General features: G+C 43.1%; 1 protein-coding gene across 9 annotated transcripts in view; it reads right to left on the bottom strand.

The window, feature by feature from the left end:
- Positions 1–408: 408 nt before the first annotated feature.
- Positions 409–21,570, bottom strand: part of MAP4K4 (mitogen-activated protein kinase kinase kinase kinase 4) — a 383,820-nt gene continuing 362,658 nt past the window's right edge. For 7 of the 9 annotated variants that reach the window (XM_069770099.1, XM_069770103.1, XM_069770102.1 and 4 more), the window contains 9 exons: positions 21,238–21,355; positions 20,799–20,969; positions 16,746–16,889; positions 11,494–11,628; positions 8,421–8,521; positions 7,522–7,671; positions 6,546–6,705; positions 4,408–4,547; positions 409–3,657 (listed from right to left, as the gene is read on the bottom strand). In XM_069770099.1, the coding sequence (XP_069626200.1) occupies positions 3,574–3,657; positions 4,408–4,547; positions 6,546–6,705; positions 7,522–7,671; positions 8,421–8,521; positions 11,494–11,628; positions 16,746–16,889; positions 20,799–20,969; positions 21,238–21,355 (1,203 nt within the window). In that variant the 3' untranslated portion in view covers positions 409–3,573. The remainder of the gene's footprint in view (positions 3,658–4,407; positions 4,548–6,545; positions 6,706–7,521; positions 7,672–8,420; positions 8,522–11,493; positions 11,629–16,745; positions 16,890–20,798; positions 20,970–21,237; positions 21,356–21,570) is intronic. The other 2 variants (XM_069770100.1, XM_069770105.1) reach the window with 1 other exon arrangement.

Below are 21,570 nucleotides of genomic sequence, written 5' to 3'. Positions count from 1 at the left end.
AGACTCCTGTTCATCGCACTCTCTCGGCCAGAAGTAATGCCAGCTCACAAAAATTACATGCCTGAAAGCAGTGTGGCGGGAGGGCACGTTCGCAATGCACCCAGGCTCTCCTTTGTGCAACTTCTTCTTTCCAAATGACCCAGTGCTCACTAAGTTTCTAAGTTTTTTGCTTTTTTTCTTCCAGAGGAAAACTGTAATTCTCAAAAGAACAACTGCACCAGGAGAAAGGGCTTTAAGGAAAAAAAAGAGCAACAACAAAAAAGCCCTCAAAAGCCCGCCTTTATTGTCAAAATCTCTAAAATGATGAGATTTGACAATAAGGCTTTTGTTCTTACGATACATGCAACTAGGCAACATGCAGCTTGATTTCTGCAGCCAGCAGATACTCAAAATACTTTCCACATACAATAGGTGTCAATTTGACTTTATTTAAGGAAAAACGGGGAAAAAACAGTAATTTCCATAATACACAGAAGACAAGTTAGATAGCACTGCAAAAAAAAGGCTGAGTGTTTTACTTGTCACCAGTCTGCTTTGCAGCTCTACGATTAGTAATTTTAATGCAGTTTGTCATTTTGTATTATTGTTTAGCATCTTTATATTCAGCAGAATTTGGGGTTATAAATCACAAAAAGTGTACTACTACTACTATGAAAAACTAAAAAACCCACAAAAATCACTTTCAAATAAACCATAAATATGTGATGCACATTAGTGTAACAAAACCATTTTTGTAAACATTTTCTCCAACATAACATGTGCATAAGATAAAAAATAAAAACACTGCAGTCATACAAGTTAGGGTTACTTTGACTTAAAGATACAGAAAATTATTACTTATTAAAGCTTAAAACTAAACCTAGGAGCTTTTCTTTTCTTCTTTGCTTACAAAAGCACTGTTTGAAGAGTTCGATGTTGGTATACGTAGTGGTTTTGTAATACTGTTTTTGCCTTGCCGTGTTGGCACTTCTGTGGAGGCAGAAGCTGCCAGGCGGGCAGCCCCACCGAAGGAAGGAGATTCCCCCCCCGGAGCCTCAAAACTTCAACAGCACATATCCGTGACCTGGGCATCCCTACAGTACTGGAGCATCTTCCTCTAGGTGAATAGCATCAGCTTTCAAGGACTAGATTAATTTTTGACCACATAGCGCTGGAAGATTTAAATCACGCAGACTGACATTCGATCGAATCAGCTTCGGCAAACTACACTACAGGGCAGCTGTGTGATTACACCCACGTCTACCATCACGTTGTGTTTCCGAGTCCCCTTTAGTTCATTATAGTACAAAAGGTTGATCATTCTTCTGGCTGACCGCACCGGGCCTGAAAAGAACACATCCTTCACCTTCAACGCTATCCAAAAGTCATACAATTAAAAAAAAATAGTTCTAGGTACTCCTCCGCCAGCAAATGTAAGGCTTTCTTGAGTTTTGATTCTTTTGAGGGGGGTGTGGGGTGTGTGTGCACACACGTGTGCTGGCGGTACGCATTTACCGCTCGCTTTTCAACCGTCTACGATGTTCGAAGGAGAGTCTTCAGCAGCAACGCTGACTGGGGTTGAAGGATTTACAGCAGTCAGATTTGACACCAAAAGAAGGGTCTGTCGAGTCTGAGCTTTGCACGCTCGGTGCTCTTGGCTCTTAATTGATTGTGTGACCAGTCACTCGAGCCATCGGCTTGACTGAATTGAAGAATACGTGTTTAAAAAGCCCTACCTGTCATGCCATGAAGGAAAGTTAACCACAGCAGAAGACAAAGCCCATGAAACACTGGGAGCCTGTTCACTGAATGAACAGCTTAAGGCAGCTGTCAACAAAGTACCCCACCATAGGAATTAAAAAAAACCAAACAAACAAACCAAAAAAAGAAGTGAAAACAAAAAGGATGAAACAAATGGCTGAATTGTGACACTGTGCATTATTACAACACCAACAGATTATTATACACTCAAGGTTTCTCAAGTAATGAACATGTAGCCATTGAACAAATTATTACTCTCAAGACATTTATTACAAATGTCAGAACTTATTCATAAAATAAAACTGACTTTAAAAAAAAAAAAAAAAAGAAAGAAAAAAAGCCAGAGCTGGGATCTTACATCTAAACACAGGTATACGCTGTTTTTATGAATAAGCAGTATTAACTACATTCTTAAAAGAGTTTTAGTGCATTGCATTCTTAAAAAAGAAAAACATCACCGCCCCAAAATGTTTCCTACAACATTTAACAGTTTATAGAACTAGCCTAGTTATTTTTACCTGCCTGTTACTAAGCCCACGTGTTAGAAGAGTGAAACCTCTGGGTTTAGGCTAAATTCAGACTTCTATTCAGGATGAAACTGGTTTAAAAAAATGCTTGCTTCATCAAATTTTGTAAGCAAATTACATTAATCAGTGTCTCACTGCCATACCGCTACCATTATTGCCCCAACGGACCACTCTCTCCTCCTGCTGAAACTTGCTATGCAATAACAGTCAGAAACCTTTCAATCTGGTAGTTTTGGTATTAAGATTAAATTAGACATTAATGGTTTTCATCTAAAAACGTATAAACTAAACCACCTCTTTTATTTTATGCATTAAAAACAATGAGGTAGGCACAAAAAATAAACATATGTAGTTTGGATTTTATTTCTCCTTTTTTTTTTTTTTTTTTTTTTTTTTTTTTTTTAAGTTCTGCGAGTGCAGACTGTGGTAAAACTGTTGTTGCACTTCTAGGTTTAAACAAAAATTAAACCTTTAACTGAGGCAGTGCTAATACTGTGACATAACCAAGTTCTGGCCTAACACAGAATCATTATAGAAAATGAATTTTTTTTTCCTTTTTTCTTTTTTTTTTATTTTTTTTTCCTTTTTATCATCTGCACATGTTTCAGGCAATACCTGGTACACAGAAAATGACTAAAGTTATTGGCCAGGCCAAAATAAAACTGCAGAAACAAAAAAACTGAAGAATTCCACCCCGAGCCCCTTCCCACCCTCCCTGTCCCCAAGAAGAAGTTATCCTAGTCACTGTGTCTTTCACATTTTATAAATATTAACTTCTTAAAACCTGCACCTTCCTCTTTGTCCACATATTGTCACATTACAAAAAAGAAATGTCAATTAAATACATTGTTAACGTTACTAGACTAGATCTGCCCTCTGTTTCAGCCAGTCTGACTCTCTACACCACTTCTCACCTTCTCTTGCCTGCCTCCTGTCCACTCAACAGCATGTTCATGGTAAGTCTGGGTTTTTTTTCCTTTTTTCCCCCCTCTGTTTCAACACTAACAAACAGAGTCCTTCAAAGCCTAGGAATCCTGGAGCTGAAGGGAAAAGAAGACCTATAGCTTTCTAGCGTGATCCCAAATCTCAAAGACATTTTAGCACCTGATGGCAATATCTTTACAGCACCAGCTGCGTCGCAGCCTCAGTTGAAAAACAAAAAGAAACCTAACACCAGTGATGCCTGCACACACATTTACACAGAGTGCTGCATTAGTGCAGGTCTGTACTCCAGTTGAAAATAATTCCGAGTTATGAAGATCTCAGACTCTGGATGTCAGCAATTCCTCGCCAAATCCCACCGCTTCTACCAGCTCAGAAGAGAAGTCCTGCCAAGGGTCATGAAATAGACTTGACTGCTTCCACCCGACCGCACGGAGGCAAAGAAAACCTGTGAAGAAAAGAAATTGGTGAATTCCACAGGCAGGACAGCAGTGGCTCTAATTTGCCTTCACTGTCCCTGATATTTACAGCGCAATCGCAGTGCTGAGCTGGGTTGGGATGGAGTTGACGTTCTTCGTAACAGCCCGTGTGGTGCTGGGCTTTGCATTTTTGTCTAAACAGTGTTGTTAACACACCAGTGTTTTGGCTACCGCTAGAACAACGCTTGCACAGCATCAAGGTGTTCTCTCCAGCCCCCTCGCCCCCCAAAGGCCAGTGGGCTGGGGCTGGGAAAGAGGCTGGGAGGGGACAATGCTGGGACAGCCGACCCAAACTGACCAAAAGGATGTCCCATAATGTATAACATCATGCTCAGCGATAAAAGCTCAGTGGAAGACAGAGGCCGGGGGACACGTTGTGGTGATGACATTTGTCTTCCCACGCGTTACGCACGCTGAAGGGCTGCTTCTCGGGAAGCAGCTGGACACCCGCCTGCCGATGGGAGGTTGTGAACAAATTCCTTATTTTGCCTGGCTTGCGTGTGCAGCTTTTGCTGTCCTTATTAAACCATCTTTATTTTGATCGACGAGTCTTTTTGCCTTCCTTCTATTTTCTCCCCATCCCAAAGGAGAGGGGAGTGAGCGAGAGGCTGGGTGGGTGTTTGGCTGCTGGTCAGGGTCAACCCAACCCAAGTACCCAGTTAGAGTACACGTTTATCATCTTGGCCAAGCTGGGGGTGGTGTCAGGGGTGGAATTATACCTTGTCATTGCGTTCACATAAGAACTTGAGTCTTTGTGCCCTTTTGTGCATGAACACACCGTCCAAGTGTCCAGTTTCCACTGATCGTATTTCGATAGCTTTTTCTCCCCAGCCCATAATCTGGTTGGATCGGATGTACGCTTTGGAAAGAAAACACAGCACACAGCCCATTAGGACAGGTAGTGGGCAACATGGTGGAACTGAAAAAGCAGAGGAATATACTGACGCATTCTTGTTAAAAATTACCTGCATGTGCATATTGTAACTACACACATGTTCAGAGTGCTATTTCTGTCCTCAGCACCTTCATGATGCCTAAAAATACCTTTTTTTTTTTCTTAAATTTCCCCACAGGTTTTCTATGTCAGTTATATACTTCTTCCCTGAGCATTCATGTCACAAAGGGAACTTTACAACCTCCAATTAAATGGAAGGAACGTTGAGTTTTTACACAGGCTTTTTCTCCCAAGTTTGGCAAAGAGACAGGCTAATTAGGTGTTGACAAGGAGAAAGCAGAACCCAAGGTTTAAATAGACTAAACCCATCCACTCCAGTATGTCCTCAGCACCAGCTCTGTGTTACTTCCCTTCCTTGAAGGAGTTTGTCAGCAAAATCAGAGAAAGAGGAGAGGGAAAGGGAACACTAGAAAAAAATGAGCTAGCCTCCTTTAATAGGAGTAATACTTCAAAAAACTGATCTCCTTGAGAAAGCCAATTGGTCTGAAAAGCATTCAGTATATCTCAAAAGGGGTTCATGTTAAGCTCTCCAAGTGGAAATACTATTATTTGTCATAGCGCTTTCCTTTGTGCACAAATAAAGCAAAAAATCAAGCATTTCTCCTTAGAGTGTCACTGGGGGAAAACAGATTAGTAGTAGCATGAGGGAAGAAATCTGTTCTTGATAGCAGTAAAAAAATCAAATAAAGGAGAAAGTCACCAGCATTATGAAAAGGTATATTCAAAAAGCAATTTGATGGATAGTCTTGGGAATGCTGCCAAGAATAACATATGGGAGCTTAATGAAGAATAAGCTGTTGCCTCTGATTTGCATGCATACTTAACAGAAAAATAAAAAGAAGAACAATAGCTCTTAGCAAGCAAAATTAAAAAACATTTAATTTTGCAGTACTTCCCTTTTATAGAAACTTTTGTATTAATTTTCAGTGAAATCAAATTATCTACTACAGTATAATGTATACCTATAACACTGCATATACCATCATGCTGGAAATTTATTTAAGTATGTCACTAGTGGTAACTGGGCCAAACAGCTTCTAAAAATTGTCAGATGAGATGTTCAGATGGTGTCAGCTGCCTCAGTGCCATTTACTTCACAGGCACTCCAGTCCCCAAAGGCTCTGCAATTTGCCAGCTGATCTGCTTGCTTTTAGATCTAGTCAAGAGTTAATCACCGCAGGAGCGAACATGCTGTGCATGACACTTCTTTAAATTTCCTCCTCCATTATTGAACGGCTATCAGCAGTCATCTCCCGATACATGCATCCATTCCAAAGCACGTAAAATATGATGTGCTTGCCCAACAAAAGGAAGGTGTGACCGCAGCCCATGCTACGCTCAGCACTGAAATACGGCAGGACAGGCGGTAAGACTGATCTTGGTGCGTACTTGTGTCCATAACAAATCTGCGCCCATTTTACTACACTCCTTGCTCCCACCCTCAAAACTACCTTATTTTGAGCTGGAGAGATGTGGGAGAATTATCATGCTAGGATAGATGAGCAATCTGCAGGTGAATTAAACACATCAAATCAGATACGCTGACTGTTATCTAAAAAGAATTACCCATAATATCTTACCCATCTGCCACCTTACATGTCTTTATACTGAAAGGTTTCCACAACTTTGTGGCTGTCTAGCAAAATTCTGCAGCAGCCTACAGAGGCCCTGGTGAGTTTTTTATTCCTGAACTCCACAACTTGTTTGGATTTTGTTCTTAAAAACTCAGCACAAAACAGATCCGTATGATTACTGTCCACTTTGTGCAGCTGTTTTCCAGGAATACTACAACATCGCTGCTTCTGAATCTGAAGTTGAACCTGATGCACCTTCCTTCTGCCCGCGTGCACACACTCACGCTCCCAAACGGCACGTTGCATATGATTTGCCAGAGGCACTTACCAACTGAAGTTGGCATTTCTCCCCACTGCAGAACCACATCCTTGGTTATCCTTCCGTACGTGTTGACGTAAACTCCTTCATCCTCATAGCAGACCAGTAGCTCCATCCCATCCGTGTTTGGGAGAATGATGATTGCGTGAGGTTGGATACTGCTCTGGATCTACAGAGACAGAAGAGAAGAGGAAGCCTGTTGTTTTAATGCCGCAGAGCCTGCGCTGGGAGAAAGGGGCTGGGTGATTTTTGATTTTGGCTGACAGCAGGTCAGGGATTTACTCACTTTAGAAGTGCTAGCTCTGCTGCCCCCCAGCTAGCCACCCTACACGGTGACGACAAAGACCTGTAAACCCTTGGGGCACAAATCCTCTCATCTCAAGGCAGACATCTAGACCCAAGGAAGGATTAACTTCTCCGTAAGAGTGCCCATTTCTTGCCATAGGTGGAAAGGGAGCCTGGGGCAAGCAGCCCAGATGCAGACCTCAGACCCCTGCACTGTAGTGAATAGTGCTTGGGGAGGTACATCACACACTGCAGGCCCATCCGACAGCTCTGTGTACAATAAACAAGAGGAAACCTTGGTAGCTAAAGCCACCTGGCCTTTGCCAACCCTGTTGAATCTCATCAGTGGGCTGCCATGCCATTGGCACTGCCACCTTCCCTGCAGCCTCTCCTGGGCATCTGCAACGCACTCGGCCATTTAGCTGCTACCCCTGAAACCGTCACTTTGGCCCACGTCAGATCTGAGCGGGCAGCTCCCAACCACGGAGACATACTGACCACCAGGAGAAGACAGAGGGTGAGGCGCAAGCCCCTAAGCAGAGGTGGCCGCATCTGCTCGGACCTCTCCACCCAATTTACCGCTGCCAGCATCTGGCAGTGATCCATAGGGACAGCCTGGCGTGATGGTCATCTGAGGAAAGGAAGGGGCAGGGGCAACCAGAAAGAAAGAAAAAAACCCGACCCCGGCAGCAGCTCTTACATGTGTTGGTAGATAAATATCATAGACCGATCCCGAATCCACATCAACGGCATGGAAGCCAGCGCAGGAGCCATAGATCACTTTTAGTCTCTGACCCTCTTCTACGGTTAGATCCACCAGCAATGGCTTATGTACCAATTCTCCAAATGACTGTGAGACAACCATCAGTGAGATTTACTTTTCTGCTTAGAACCAGCGGGTTTTATAAAAACATGCTCTAATGCACGTTATGGGTTTATTCCTCCCATGTCCCTCCAGCCCCCATCCACCAGACCAGTTAGGCTAACACATCACTCATGGACAGGGACAGATTAGATTACTCTGCAATCTGTTGCATTTCCATCACATAATATTGTAAGCTGTTTTCTGTGGGGTTTACTTTAGTTGGTCAGTTAGTTTTTTAGTAAGAATTGTTTTCCCCAAAGTTCAGGGCAATTTGACACTCCCACAGTGTTTACTTCAATCTCCACAACTGGCAATAACTGATTTGTCTGTAAATCAGTCTGGTAATTATACCAAGCCAGCTAACTTTATTCTTGCAGCATTCAAAAAAAATAACTACGCTGAGTATCGCTTAATGACTTCTTCTGCTCAGATTAAGATGTTTAGACTCAGTTCACTTCTCTGCCTCATGTTTTATTTATAGAGAGATGAAACAAACAGTTGTGATATTGTGTCATTTTGATTATTAGTTTACGCTCAGTTACAATTTAGAATTTTAAGCGTACTGCCTCTTAGAACTAAAAAACCTCATAAATTAAAATAAAATAAGAAGTTTGTGGGAGATTTACCAAAGAACTTGTAATATGACCATGATAAAATGTCAGAACGTTTTTGTAAAAGGGGTAACTGCGAGTGTCTATGAGAAAATCCTACATACAGCTGAGATATACTGTTACCTTAAAGGCCATAAATTTATGGTATGGCTTTGGTGCCCATGCATAGACTTCCACAGAACTCTTCAATGCAATTACCAAGAACTTGATTCTTTCATATTTTACTGAAATTAAACAAAACAAAAAAGAATTCAGCAGTAATTCCAAAGTCATTCCAGTTACTTCAGGAAAGCAGAAAATGACAATATTTCTCCATACTTACATACATTTGGAGGTTTTTAGTAACACTGCATTTTAGGATTGCTAATTCTATGTAGTTAAGTATTTTGACACATTTATGCCACAAAAATCATTACTCCTATCCATTACTCCTAACTGAACCTGCCACCATGTTTCGAATTACCTAGTCGGTACGCACATTAGACAGTGCTTACTCATCAAGACACGAAAATCGGTTTTCAGACAGGGACATTTCCAATAAAAGAAGGCTATGACTGTGGCAGAACGTGTTGGCAGTTCCAGTCAGCACTGGCAGCGGTATTTTGCACTGATGGCAAAATTCCCCAGAGGAAAGGAGGAAAAAAAGGAACTTAAATATAAAGTTAAGAAACAAGTCCATTTCAAAAGCAAAAGGCAAGTTTGATAGCGGAGCATTTTCCTTTGTCCCTAAAGTCTGAGACAACTCACTTGAAAAAAACAAAAGTCCACAGAATTTATCAGAAATAAAGTGTCGCTACATAGCTGATCCACAGATGCTCGAATATATCTCCATTGCCATATTCAAACAGCTGGGTAAATGAACCATCAGAAAAAGCTCTGTTCACTACTGCTGTTCTCAGGAGAGGACTGATGAAGACTAGGAATGGCCATTCCAAAAGTGTTGCTGGATCTGCAGTTCCAGCTACCATCTGGATTTGGGAAGGAACAGATCATGGGGACTTCGAAACATTGAGGTTTGTTAAACCTGTCTCCAGCACTCTTCTTAGGGAGAGGAAAAAAAAAAATTAACATTATTTAGATGACACGGAGAAACTTCTGGAGGTTTCTGCAACCTCTTCACCCCAATTTTTAGGGGAATATGACACTTTTCCAAAACTGAGTAATTCCATGCACATTCACCTTCTGCCATTATATCTCCCAACCAAAACTGATTTTGAAACATGGCATGAGTGAAAATCTCAGACATGTGAGAAGAACACTTCTTTAATAATTTTTTTTTTAAGGTCTATTATTTTAAGACCTATTTTAAGGTCTTTTAGATATCTTACTATTGTACAAGCCTGCAGTTGTTGTCTCTTGGTAGGCAACAGGGAGACAAAGCTAGCACTTGCTCTCTTTTTACTCTGCAGGAAAGCAAGACTAATGAACTATAAGTGTTAAAGGACTTGACACGTTTTCAACAGAAAAAAAAAAATTAAAAAAATCTCTCAACCTCCACAGCTGTACTGACTAAAAAACAGAGCTTTTGTTCAGTCTTGTCTAGCTTACAAGACTTCTTGGAATTTTTTCTTGGGGAAGAGGGGGATGTTAAGCAAAACCACCTTATCTGTGAAAGGGGACTTTGATAATCCTCATTCTTTGCTCTGGGTGCTATCTGGGAACTCACCCAAAATCTTAAGTTTCAAAAGAGCAATTTATCATTTAGAGAAGCCAAAAGTTGCCTGAAGCAACCGAGATCCATAAATACCACTTCACCCTGACGTCCCAGACCCCTGTTGCATCAAAGAGACAAGGAAGCAAATCAGTGCCAGCTGCCTCGATGGCAGCCTCCAGACCGTGAGCCCAACTATTGGCAGAGCTCGTCCTTGGGAACTGAAGCGCAGCTGTCAAAGCGGCCTCTCGCTACCTGAAGAAGTCTACAGTACATCCATGGTTCAGAGGGAAGTTCAGTGCCAGGCTGCAGCCCAGCGTAACAAACCCCTCTTCATCTGGAAGAGAATGCTCTTTGTTTCGGATGCTTCCCTGCTGGAAAGCCTCCTTTGAATAGCTGTTAATGTATTGTTAACAGGCCACTTCATTATGCTGCTGACACCCTGGGGTATGATACCAGAGAAGTACATTATTAATTGTTTTCGGGGTCAAGCTCCTGGTTCAGCAGTCACTTACTGCCATCGGTATTGATTACGCCCCGCCAGCAGGTTTTTCCAAGAGCACACGCATGACAGGAGGAGACCGAGCTCAGGCTGATTGCTGCTGCTCCACACTGACTGACACAGCTGGAAAGGAACTGAGCTGGCTCTTAGAAGAAAACCAAATCAAAGGCAACATCCAGTGCCCATTAAGATGCATCATGAAACCGAAGCAGGAGAAAGAGCTCTTGGTTCATATCCCCATCTGCAGGGCAGCGGGCTCACTGCATACTCGGCTGACTGAATGCTACACGTCTTTCACTAGTTTTGGTGGAAGTTTCTACAGCCAAATCCATTTAAATTACTTAATACCACTCAAAAGGCACCTGCCTAGTGAAAACACACTTCATCCCGTAACTGTACTGCAGTTGATCTGAGACGGCATTAAGAAATTTCGTGAGCTAAGGGGAATCAATGAATCATCTTGAAGTTAAACATATGCTTCTGTTCCCAGATGCCTCCCCAAAGCTCGTGCACTAGCTGCACTTGCTTTCTTCTCCCACTCTTTTTTTTTTTCCTTTTCTTTTTTTTTTCCCCAGTCTTTAAAATCTAGATTAAAGAGAGAGACTTTTTTCACTCCATTCCAGCATGTGATTTCATCATGGTAAAAGATTAGGGAAACCCGCTGGTGAAGAGAACAGTTGCTGGTTGACAAGAGTCCCTCTGTTACCTAATGGGTCTAACAGAGGTGGAGAAACATTACCAGCCCTAACTGGCCTTATTAGCACTCTCCTGGTAGTTGCATCCACTATGGGAAGGAGACAGATGGGGGTTTGCGCCCGCTCCAGTTCACAGCCCAGCATCCCACTGCAAAACCTCTCTCATATTCAGTTTAACCCAGTAACTTGCTATCCATTCTGGTCCTTTCCCAGAAAAGTTCACCCCGAGGGATAGGGAAGACAGCTAGAAATAAACCCAGACCTTAAACCCAGCAGCTACACGCACTGCAGTTCCCTTTCTGAGCCAGCTTTTATCCTGATGATTTGATAATCGCATTTGCTACTCACCAACTTTATAGTGCACACAGCCTTCCAAGTCGCCCACCGTTGTCCAGCCCTGTTTCTTTTCTACTTCAGGGTCATTGTGAAGGATTTTATTTCTTAACCAGGACAAATAGTAAACTCGCAACTTGTTCTTCTTACCTGGCCACAAAATGAAAAAGTTTGGTTTATCTCCATAGGAAGATAAGTGCAAAAACCCCTGCCCAAGCAAACAGAAAGCGCTGCAGAGCAAACCAAAATAACAATGAAGGAGAAGCTATGCAACCACAGAAATCTCCCTCAGTTTTTACGTCCACAACAGCTTTACTCCAGACTCCACCCAAACACACGCTTTCCCGATAGTCAATGACAGAGACACATGGTAATACCACATGAACATAAAATGACAAACTCAAGGGAACAGCTCTTCAGTTGTCTGATTCTTAGGATGCAAACAACTTATATTAGAAAAGCCTTTTAGTCCCACAACAAAAGCACCAGAGAGTCATGCACCAAGATTAAAAAAAAAAATACATAGCTAAGTCAGAATGGCTCTTTTTCGCACAAAACTGTAGGACAGCAGCAGGATGGAATTTGAGGCCCAAAATTACCTATACAGCTATTAGAAGAGAGTAGGACTGGTTTGAAAGGAGGAAGCAAAAGTGAAGAAGAATATGGTGATGAAATGTATTTTACAAATTCTTCCCAGTTAGTTACCAGGACATTTCCATCCTTTGTATCATGCTCGGAGACACAAACTGGTCAAGTTTTATTAAGAATGTTCATTATTCCCCTGGTAGAAAAGCACACCAAACAGCAGCACTAAACAATTTCATCACCGAACCACTTTACACCAGTTCTGTTGTAAGGAAAAATGTACAATACCTGAAATTACAGTGAGAGAATTTCACACAGCCCATGCAAACTTCATCCGCTTGCTAAAAGCTGACGACTGCTTTGTCAGCAGCCCTTCCCTTGTGCTGCAAGGGGTGTAATACTTATCAGCCTGCACACAGAAACTGCAAGAGGTGTTTCTTCTCCACAGGTGAGAGAATCTACTTGTCCAGGCTGCCCTATCTTCAGCTGACAACGCATCTGCCAGTCATCAAAATACAGCTCAGACTCTTAACTCTCAATACGAGAAGGCCTCTTTGAATGCAGAGCAAGGTTCATGATAAACTTTATCAGGGATTCTTCAACAACTAATGGCCTACAAAGCATTTGCTGAACTAGCGAGAAGGTGGCCCTAAATGCATATACTCAAAGCTTGCATCCTCCTTCCTCCAGCTGCTTTGCTGCCCAAAGCCGTTACAGTCCCACAGATGAAGCTGGAAGCGAGGAAGAGAGATGATCCCTGCTTCGACTAGGAGCCATTTAATAAGGCTCCACCAGGTCTCTGCGCAAGGAAAGGAAAGAGGAGATGCTCTCAGGGATGCAGCTTGTCAGTGGAGTAGCTCCATGCTAGTGCTTCACGATCCCGATGGCAGGGGATCCCCTAACAGAGCCGGGCTCCTCGGGAAAAGCAGCCGCAGGGGTTGGGGCAGCACGTGGGGAAGCACAGCTGGCAAACAGGCTGCTCCATGGACTCCAGCACCACACGCCGTTCCGTTACGAAGACGCACAGTTTAAAAGATCCTTTTACGATTACTTGGATGGGGAAGGGCAGGAGGAAAAGAGGAGGCAGTTTCACAGTCAAAAATCTGTTTGCTGAACTTAAATTTAAAGCAGAATTGGAGACCTGTTTTCAAATACTAGACCTGGTATTTAATTTTAAAAGCCCCTCTGCTCTGAGGGCACGAAATGAAATGTGAAGTAACATTGCACTGTCCTTTGTTTATCCCCACTACAAATGTGACAGCAGATCTGGCAGTAAATGAGCATCTGGATTTACTGCCTGACTTCATATTTATTAAGCCATGTTTCATAAAGGGATAAAGCCCCATCACTCCCAAAGTTTTCTAAAGATTTGGAAAAGGCACTAGAGCAGGAAACAATATTCCCAGAAGTCCCACATCTGACCAAGGAAAGGTCCTCCCAAGAAAATACTGCAAACAATAGCCACAAGGGCCCTTTTAGAAACACTGAAAAATAGGGAACATCGTGCAGACCAGAAGGCACTGCAGTTCTGGGCAACAAGAGTTCAGAGGGCTCAAGGTCAGTACAATGCACCGAATGTTATTAAAACCATCACAAGTCCCTGTCCACCAGGAGACAAATTCTCTCTCAGATATTTCCACGGCTTTAGCCTCCCCAGTAGCTTAGTCAAACTTGAAGACTCAGAACAAACAGCACACAAGGGAACTTCCCAGCACGTGGCTAATTTTTTTTTTTTTTTTTTTGGTTCACATGATGCGCACCAGGGTACTTCTCTCCAGCCAGAAACATTTTTCAAAACAACAACAGAGAAATATCTCAACTGCGTTCCCATTGTGTTTTAGTGTCTAGACCACAAGGAAAGTCACAAGACAGGAAATTCCTCTGCCTTTCAGCAGCCTGACATGAAAAGAGCAGGACTGGTTAGTTATATAAACGTGGCTATGCATATATTTCAACAAGTTATGCTGCTCTTAATGTTCATATTGGGAGCGGGGGATTACCTCCTTCTGTTTGCAAAAATCTCTACCAGTCAGTTTAAACAGGTCTCAAAAATCTGGTCTCTTTTTTTTTTTTTCTTTCTTTGTCTAATTGTTATGGTCACGAAATAAGAAAGAAAACTCTGCTCCAGCCATCAAACAAACTGATCAGCCAGTGACTTGTATGAGAACTCCCGGCTCTGATTCTCCCACAGATATCGTTTCAAATGCAAAGTCCCGTTTCCTATATAGAGTTTTTGGTTTTACTGTTGCTGTGGTTTTTAATTATTAAGCAGGCAGATTCCAACCAGTTCTTCTGCTCTGTCATCCCTTCCTACCTTCCCGAGTGCCACCATGAGCCAGTTGGGCTGGCAAAACCCTTGGGGAGCCACAAGCAGAGCATGTTCTGTATGCACGTCGCTGCACTCTCCTCCAGCATTTTTATGACTCTCAGCACTGTATTACCTTAGCAGTCGAAACTATGTTTTTGCCTCCCAACAGTATGAACTGAAGAACACGATCAACTACTCTGCTTTGACCTGCAAAGCTTTCTTGCACCAGCTGTAGCAGTATCAGTATCTCAGTATCAAAAGCTTTGTTGTCAAAAAGTTTTGTGCAGCAGATATAAATTGGGGAAAGACTTGATTTCAGGTTTTCAGACTCGAGAGTGTATATTAAAATCAATTTTAGGTGACAATCCCCTCGAAATCCTAATGCACTGCAACTTCACCGCACAAATGTGGTGACACCTTTCAAACTTCACCGCCATCAGCACATCGCTTCCTGAAAACGTCAAGAGAACGTACGGCCAAGTGCACCGTAGGGAGCTGAACAACGCTCCCAGTGAAGTGGCAGCAGTCCTGGGACAAAGCTCAGAGGCAGCTCCATAACCAATCTGCCAAAATGGACTGTTTGCAGAAACATGACCTCATTTCAGCATTCCTAGTTTGCCTGGAGAGGTGGAGCAACTCACCGCAAATAAAAAGACACTAAGGGAAGTCCAGCATGAGAGTAGCTTAAATTGAGAACTGCAGTGCAGAAGCCAAAAGAGGGACGTAAGGGGGAGCCTGGGCATAACAGCATCACGGTTTTGCCAAATACGCTCCCCCAGCCCTACCTCTCAGTGGGCAGGGATGCCTCTTTCCTGCCTCATACTCCAGTAACCTCCCATAAAACACAGGAGAGGGGACAGACAAAGGTATAAACCAGCCAAAGATCTGCTGATTTCTTAAGGGTTAATGTATCATGTCTCCACAGAGGAAGCAATAGTTTTGAAGGAAACAAAGAAAACGGATGTGTCGGGGTACTCCGATCGTGACTGACGCAAACGTAAATAAACCTAAAACAATTACATGCAACACTGAATCACAGACACTTGTCGTCTGTGTAGGGTATGCCTCAAACCAACAGATTTTACACAAGCTGGATTATACAATATTTTTGTTTACAAGGTCTACTATAGAATAAACCCTATCAAATGGTGCTTTTCAAACAGCTTACATTTTAACGTACAGCATTAGACATCAAAAGGACGCGGCAGGTTGTGGTTTTTTTAAACCCTCTTTGATTCATCTTTTCTTTTTAAAGATTTCACAGCATAGCTGTAGCTGAGGACACAGCAAGCGACGAGCCAATAAAATACGGTTGTTCGAGACAGAAACAAAGTCCCGTGTTGACGACACCGGCATGGGCACAGTTCTTTGGACCTGTAGCAGCATAACACCGCTAATGCATAAAATTGCATTAAATTGCCTAGGTGTATGTCCTTTTGCACAAGTGTTGGGAGAGTCAGAGAGCTCCTCCAGTGGAGTCAGAGGGGTTCTGGAGCCTCAAAAAAAATTTGGGTAGCTCTGAACCACGACACAGGGGCCACTGTGAGAAACCTCATTTAACATCCTCTCCCTGTCACACACGCGCAGCATAGCAAAGGCTGATTTCACAAAGAAACCAAAACAAAAGGAAGGTAAATGGCTGAATGACACCTGTGAAGAAAGATTAACAGTGCATCACATCAAGTTGCTTAACAGCAGGATAACCTTATGCAATAACTCTCTGGAGCCAAAGAGTCTGGAACCTCAAGCTTCTTAAAACACATTTTTCATCAGCGTGCACAAAACAAACACAACAATCACCACTACCCTTCATCTCCCGTTGCTTTGCCACCTGTTGCACCCAGCGAGAGACAAGGCCAAAAGCTGCACCGATCTGCCTTCTCACCCTGGTAATTTCCACGTCACGTACACGCTGCACTCCCCTCTCGCAAACACACACACACTCACTGCACATCACTCTTCTTTCCCTACTTCGCAACAGCATTTCCCATTCTACAGATTTGAACACGCAAGATGTCCTTAAAACCAAGTAGCAAATCATGTTTTGGTTAGAAAGACGCCAGCTTGAAAGTAATCACGACAGAGGGAAAGAGTGCCGTTTTCACAAACTTCACAAAGCATTAACTTACGCATGCGGCATTTTTAAAGGCCACCCCACAGGAGGAAGGACAGGGAGCAAGTAGGCACAGGGTGTTGTGTGGAAAATGATTCACTTGCAGAAACAAACTGTAGACTCAGAGAGGTGAAATGATGGAAAACCCACTGACTTCAGTCACGTCAGGACTTCCCCCTCAACACACAGGCTGCCAAGAAAAGCTTTCAGCCATGCCATACCAGATGGGGGAAAAAAATCATGTTGAACAGTTAACTTTACCAGAAATTGTCACCAAGACATTCAGCCCTTCAAGTACATCCATTTGCTGGAATCGTCTTCGATTGATGAGCGGATAAACCTTCCCCTGACCACTTCTGTCTAGCAGCATCAGACCACTTTCAGTGCCCACTAACAAGTTCACTCCTAGAAGAAACAAAAACAAAGATCCAAGTTAGTAGGCAGGTTTCCCACACATTCCGATCAACTGATGCTTGATATAGCAACTGTCTTGTTTCAAGCAGGTCTAACCACTGCTGGCTGGGTCTCAGCTGCCTGCAGCCTAAAAGATCTCATGGTGTAGAGGCTCTCTACATTACCTGCCCACAGTGACTACTGACACCAAATTGCAGCATTCAAGAGGGTGAAAAACTGGTAGACCATGGAAAGCTTTCTAGAGCACCAGTTCCCAAACAAAAAGGCACCCTCATGTTGGAGAAGGGGTGAGGCACAAAGTGGTACCCAAGCTTATGTATTCCGAAGATGTATTAGCTCTTGGTGGGGGGGTTGGTAAGAGGATGCTCTTGACAAGGACATTGCAAAAAAGCAGTGGTAAGGGCTTGGTCCCCACTGGAAGAAAGAGATTGTGGTGCAGCTCTCCTGTAAAAGTATAGGCACAGGGTTGGTCCTCAGCTACCCAACAACCTTTTCCATCTGAATGTTAAAACTAGAGGAATTATAGTAATTTTGTGTTTCCACAGACTTCTCCTAAAGATCAAGCAAATACAGATGAGAAAAGTCAGTAGGCCAGTTTCTTCATGCAAAAGTCCAAACATCCGCTGGCACACTTTCCAAGAGTCCACAAAACCTTAGTATTTAAAATCAATTACATTTTTTTAGTAATAAATATATGTACATATATGAGACTAGGTTTTAAAAATCTATTAATATATTACTACTCTTAAACTTTGTAGCTATTTATTTGCAATAGTGTTTCAGTCCAGGAGCTCATAAATTGGGCAGAGAAAGGTCAGATACAGTACAGGGAATGGAAATCAAACCAAACATATGACTTGCTTTATTAGACTTCTGTGTTGCAATCCCAAAGAAAAACCTGTCATCCTTAAGCATAATAAAATAACAAAATGAGAAAAGCAAAACTCACACAAGATGATCATAGCTATACTGCTTAATGGCCTTAATCCCTAGTTAGACAATTAATCCCCAGATACAACTATACCAGTGCCAATGGATCTATCATCTGGACCGATCCCATGATGAACCTTTTCTAAGGCGGCACGTGAGCTCAGTACACACGAGTCTGCGTCTCGGTGCGGTCTGCATCTACAGCAGTGACATGCCTTCTCACAGCACTGAAGAAGGATGAGGAACGCTACCTAAACAACACCATGGCTACCAGGCACGGGAGCGGTTTGCAAAAGGGAGGACACGTTCGCCCTGAGCCGGGGGGCACGAGGTGTCTCCCCAGGGGGACAGGGTGTTAGGGGGGAGCAGAGCGGCAGCCAGCAGGAATTAATGATGGGGAAGGGGCCTGAGCTGCTGGTGCTGGGCCACTCTGAAAAGCCTCTGGATGGATGAGAAAAACAGACATAGCCCATGGAGAGGTCGGAAACCGTCACACGTCTCCGTTCTCCTCTCTCTTGCCTTTTCAAGTAAGGAAACTTCAGAGGTCCTAGCGGTCCCCAGAAACCGCCACATCTCTTTGCTCAGATTCGCTGCTCTGCTACTCCTCTGCCTCCTCCAGCCAGGAGAGCCCACGGATGCCAGCAGGCACAGAGCCTGTCTTGGGAGAGGGTCTGCTGCTCTCCCAGGCTCTCCTTCCCCTGCTGACATCTCCTCCGTCCCCGTCCTGCCCTCCTCCTCCCTCTGCATCCCCCACATGGGTCTGCACCCACTGGATCCCATCCCACAGCCCCCAGGGGCATTTCACCCTGGGGGAGTTTCACACGGTCCATCTCCCGTACTGGGAGACATCCTCAAACTGGGAAGCAGCAGACGGTAGCAAGGACAGCGAGGCACGCACTGCGTCAGGGCTCGGCACAGGCTGCAGCAGCACCAAACCAGCCAAGGAAATGTCCAGTAGTCGGTCTCCTTCCTGCAGCTCCAGGACCCGTTGACTAAAGCTGGAAGCGATTCAGCTTCGACATGTATTTTTGTATTTTTTCCAGCGTGGATTACAATTCAAAGCAAGCCACATGCCAACTGCTCCCTCGGGGTCCCTTCCCCTCTTTGCACATCGGCGCTCAATTGCTCCCACCTCCACCCTCATCTCTTCCTCTGCTGCCTTTGTGGTTCAGTTGCTTCTGCTTCAAGTTTACATGCACACCCGTCCACAACCCCTTTCCTCAGCTATATGCATTTTGAGATGAAACTAATGAGGTACTAAGTCGGTGGCAAGCAGTGCCTGTATTTTAAAATGCAGGCACTGTCCTTATTCACAGCCAGCAGAGTTCTTCTACTGCCACCCTACAATTAAGCAGTTCTGGTTTTTCAAACAAATGGAAATGCTTCCTGAAAAAGTAAACGGTCTCTGCGGAGGCTGGGTGTAAAAACCTATGCTGCTGCATCCGTGTCATTAACATTGACTTTCACCACTCAGAACTAGAAGAAACAGCATCACAGACCTAATGCAATCAGCAACCTGCCAGATACTATGCCATTAGCACTGATAAAGGCAAAGCAAAACAAAGCAAAGCAAGTCCCCCTCTTTTTGAATAAGAAACACCACCACGAAATGGCTTAATTTGCTTAAAGGTAAAGGAAGCTAAATCTTATCAAGAAATAAGCATGTGTACCAGCTTGCATCACCATCAGCTTGGCCTTAAATGTTCAACAATGAAACGCTTTGTTACAGCTGTAAAACACCTCTAGGATTTTACACCTGTACTTTAAATCACCATGACAGTCAGATAAATAGATCAAAGAAATATAAAACCATTAACACAAATTGCTACTGGCAAAACAAGGCAGATCAGAGAAATCATGAGTCATCTTTACTGATCCCATACGATTTCTCTCTGTCTTCGCCCTATCACAGCCCGAAAGTTTACATTTGCACAAATCTTCATTTTATCAGATGATTATTCATAGGAATACATGCAGAAATAGCACTGGGGTAAAAATTCCCCCCAGTAAATTCTGGAAATAAAGAAAACAGCAGATAGGAAGATAAGGTGTCAGGAGAGCTATTTAATTGGCATGGCTAGAAGGATAGGACCACAGTGCTGTTCTGAGAAACGACAAATGCTGGAAATAACCCCAAAAGAGAACTAAAGCCTTGGAAAGAGCTGTGAAAATGTAAACAAGAGAAGTACACTGTGTTACCTATACAGTCATCATGTGACTCAGGGGAACGGCCAACTCTCTTCTTCATAGTTTTTAAAATGACATGCATGTGCACTTACAGCCTGTTAAGTTTAGGGATACTAGATAAATATGTACGTAATATACACAAGCATCATCTATTAACATCTGGATAATGAAAAAATTCAGGTGGCCCCATAGGTTCTGGCCGAGAAAGAAATGACACAGCACAGAAAAGCTTTCACTGGGTGTTACAGCAGTGATTCCACATTGTAGCAGGCAACAAGCACTGCTCTAAGCCTTCCACCAGTGTAGGATCCTGACTAACTGTCTGACACCGACATAAATTATCCCTTGTGACAAGAAGGCCAGACACACTTGGTCAGCTGACATCCCATACCCAGCTTCTCTCTGCACTAACCACTCTTAACGAAACCAAGCCACAGTCACACACTGTAAAACATCCCTCCTACCCTTCTCTTTTCCCTCTTCCTTCCTACATAAACTGATGACTGAGGTGGAAAGTCATCTTACAAAACACATCTTAAATCAAGGTCCGCAACAACACACTAGCAAAAGGCTCTAGAAGATGATTATTTTTCAAAAGAAATACCCTGTAAAAAACATAATAATATAATCAGCTCTTGCAAGAAAAAGATGTAAACAGGCATTGAATAAACGCAGAGAAAACAGCTATGGTTTCAGAGATACGTTCTCAAAGACTGTAAGCTCATAGTGGCACATCTGCACTTCAGAAGTGCAGGAGGCAAGGGAGGAACAGGTTTGCATTACCCCATAAGGCAGCACACAGTATCTCAGAATTGAATCTCTTCTTGTATTTGCGAATCTCTGGCGTATCACTCTGTGGCCGCGTGTTCGTGGGATTCACATTGACAACTGATCCTTTCCGCGTAGGGTCTTGCCTTATTGCCTCTGATCTCATTGCTTCACTAGAAAATCCTACTGAAAAAGAGAAAAGTAAAGTGCATGTAATATCCCTCAAGTGCTAAATTCTGGCCATATATTCTTTACACCATATAACCCAAATCAGTAACTGAGAATACTGAGCAAGTCTTTCTTTTTGTAAGAAATGTAAATGGAAAAAGAAATAAACTATGCAATCCCTTGCAAATCAAATAAAAAGCATGATGGTAACATTCGCAAGTATTTTAAAGAGCCACTGAAGTCACTGAACCCTTTTTCAGTTGTTGTCTTCAGCTACTTTACTTACCCACAGAAGTCACAGTTGTCCCACTAGATGGAGAAATCTGTAGTAATCTGGGGTCTATAAAAGGTGTAAAGGAGGAGGAAGATTTGTGTTTCTGGAGTGTGTTACTAGCGGACTGAGTCTGCAATGTAAATTTCAACTTTATTAATATTAATGACAATAAAAAGCACGGATAACAACAACCAACATTTTTAAGTCACTACAGAATTATGCTACAGAGCCTCCCCAAGCGTTCATACTTCCTTTACAGATACACAATGCACTGCAGGCACCACACCTGAACTAGATACATATGCACACTGCACATGTTACAGCAAAATGTAATTAGCTAAATTG

The sequence above is a fragment of the Haliaeetus albicilla genome, chromosome 25 (genome assembly GCF_947461875.1).
Source record: "Haliaeetus albicilla chromosome 25, bHalAlb1.1, whole genome shotgun sequence".
NCBI classification, from domain to species: Eukaryota; Metazoa; Chordata; class Aves; order Accipitriformes; family Accipitridae; genus Haliaeetus; species Haliaeetus albicilla.
This window is presented reverse-complemented; position numbering and strand designations above follow the sequence as displayed.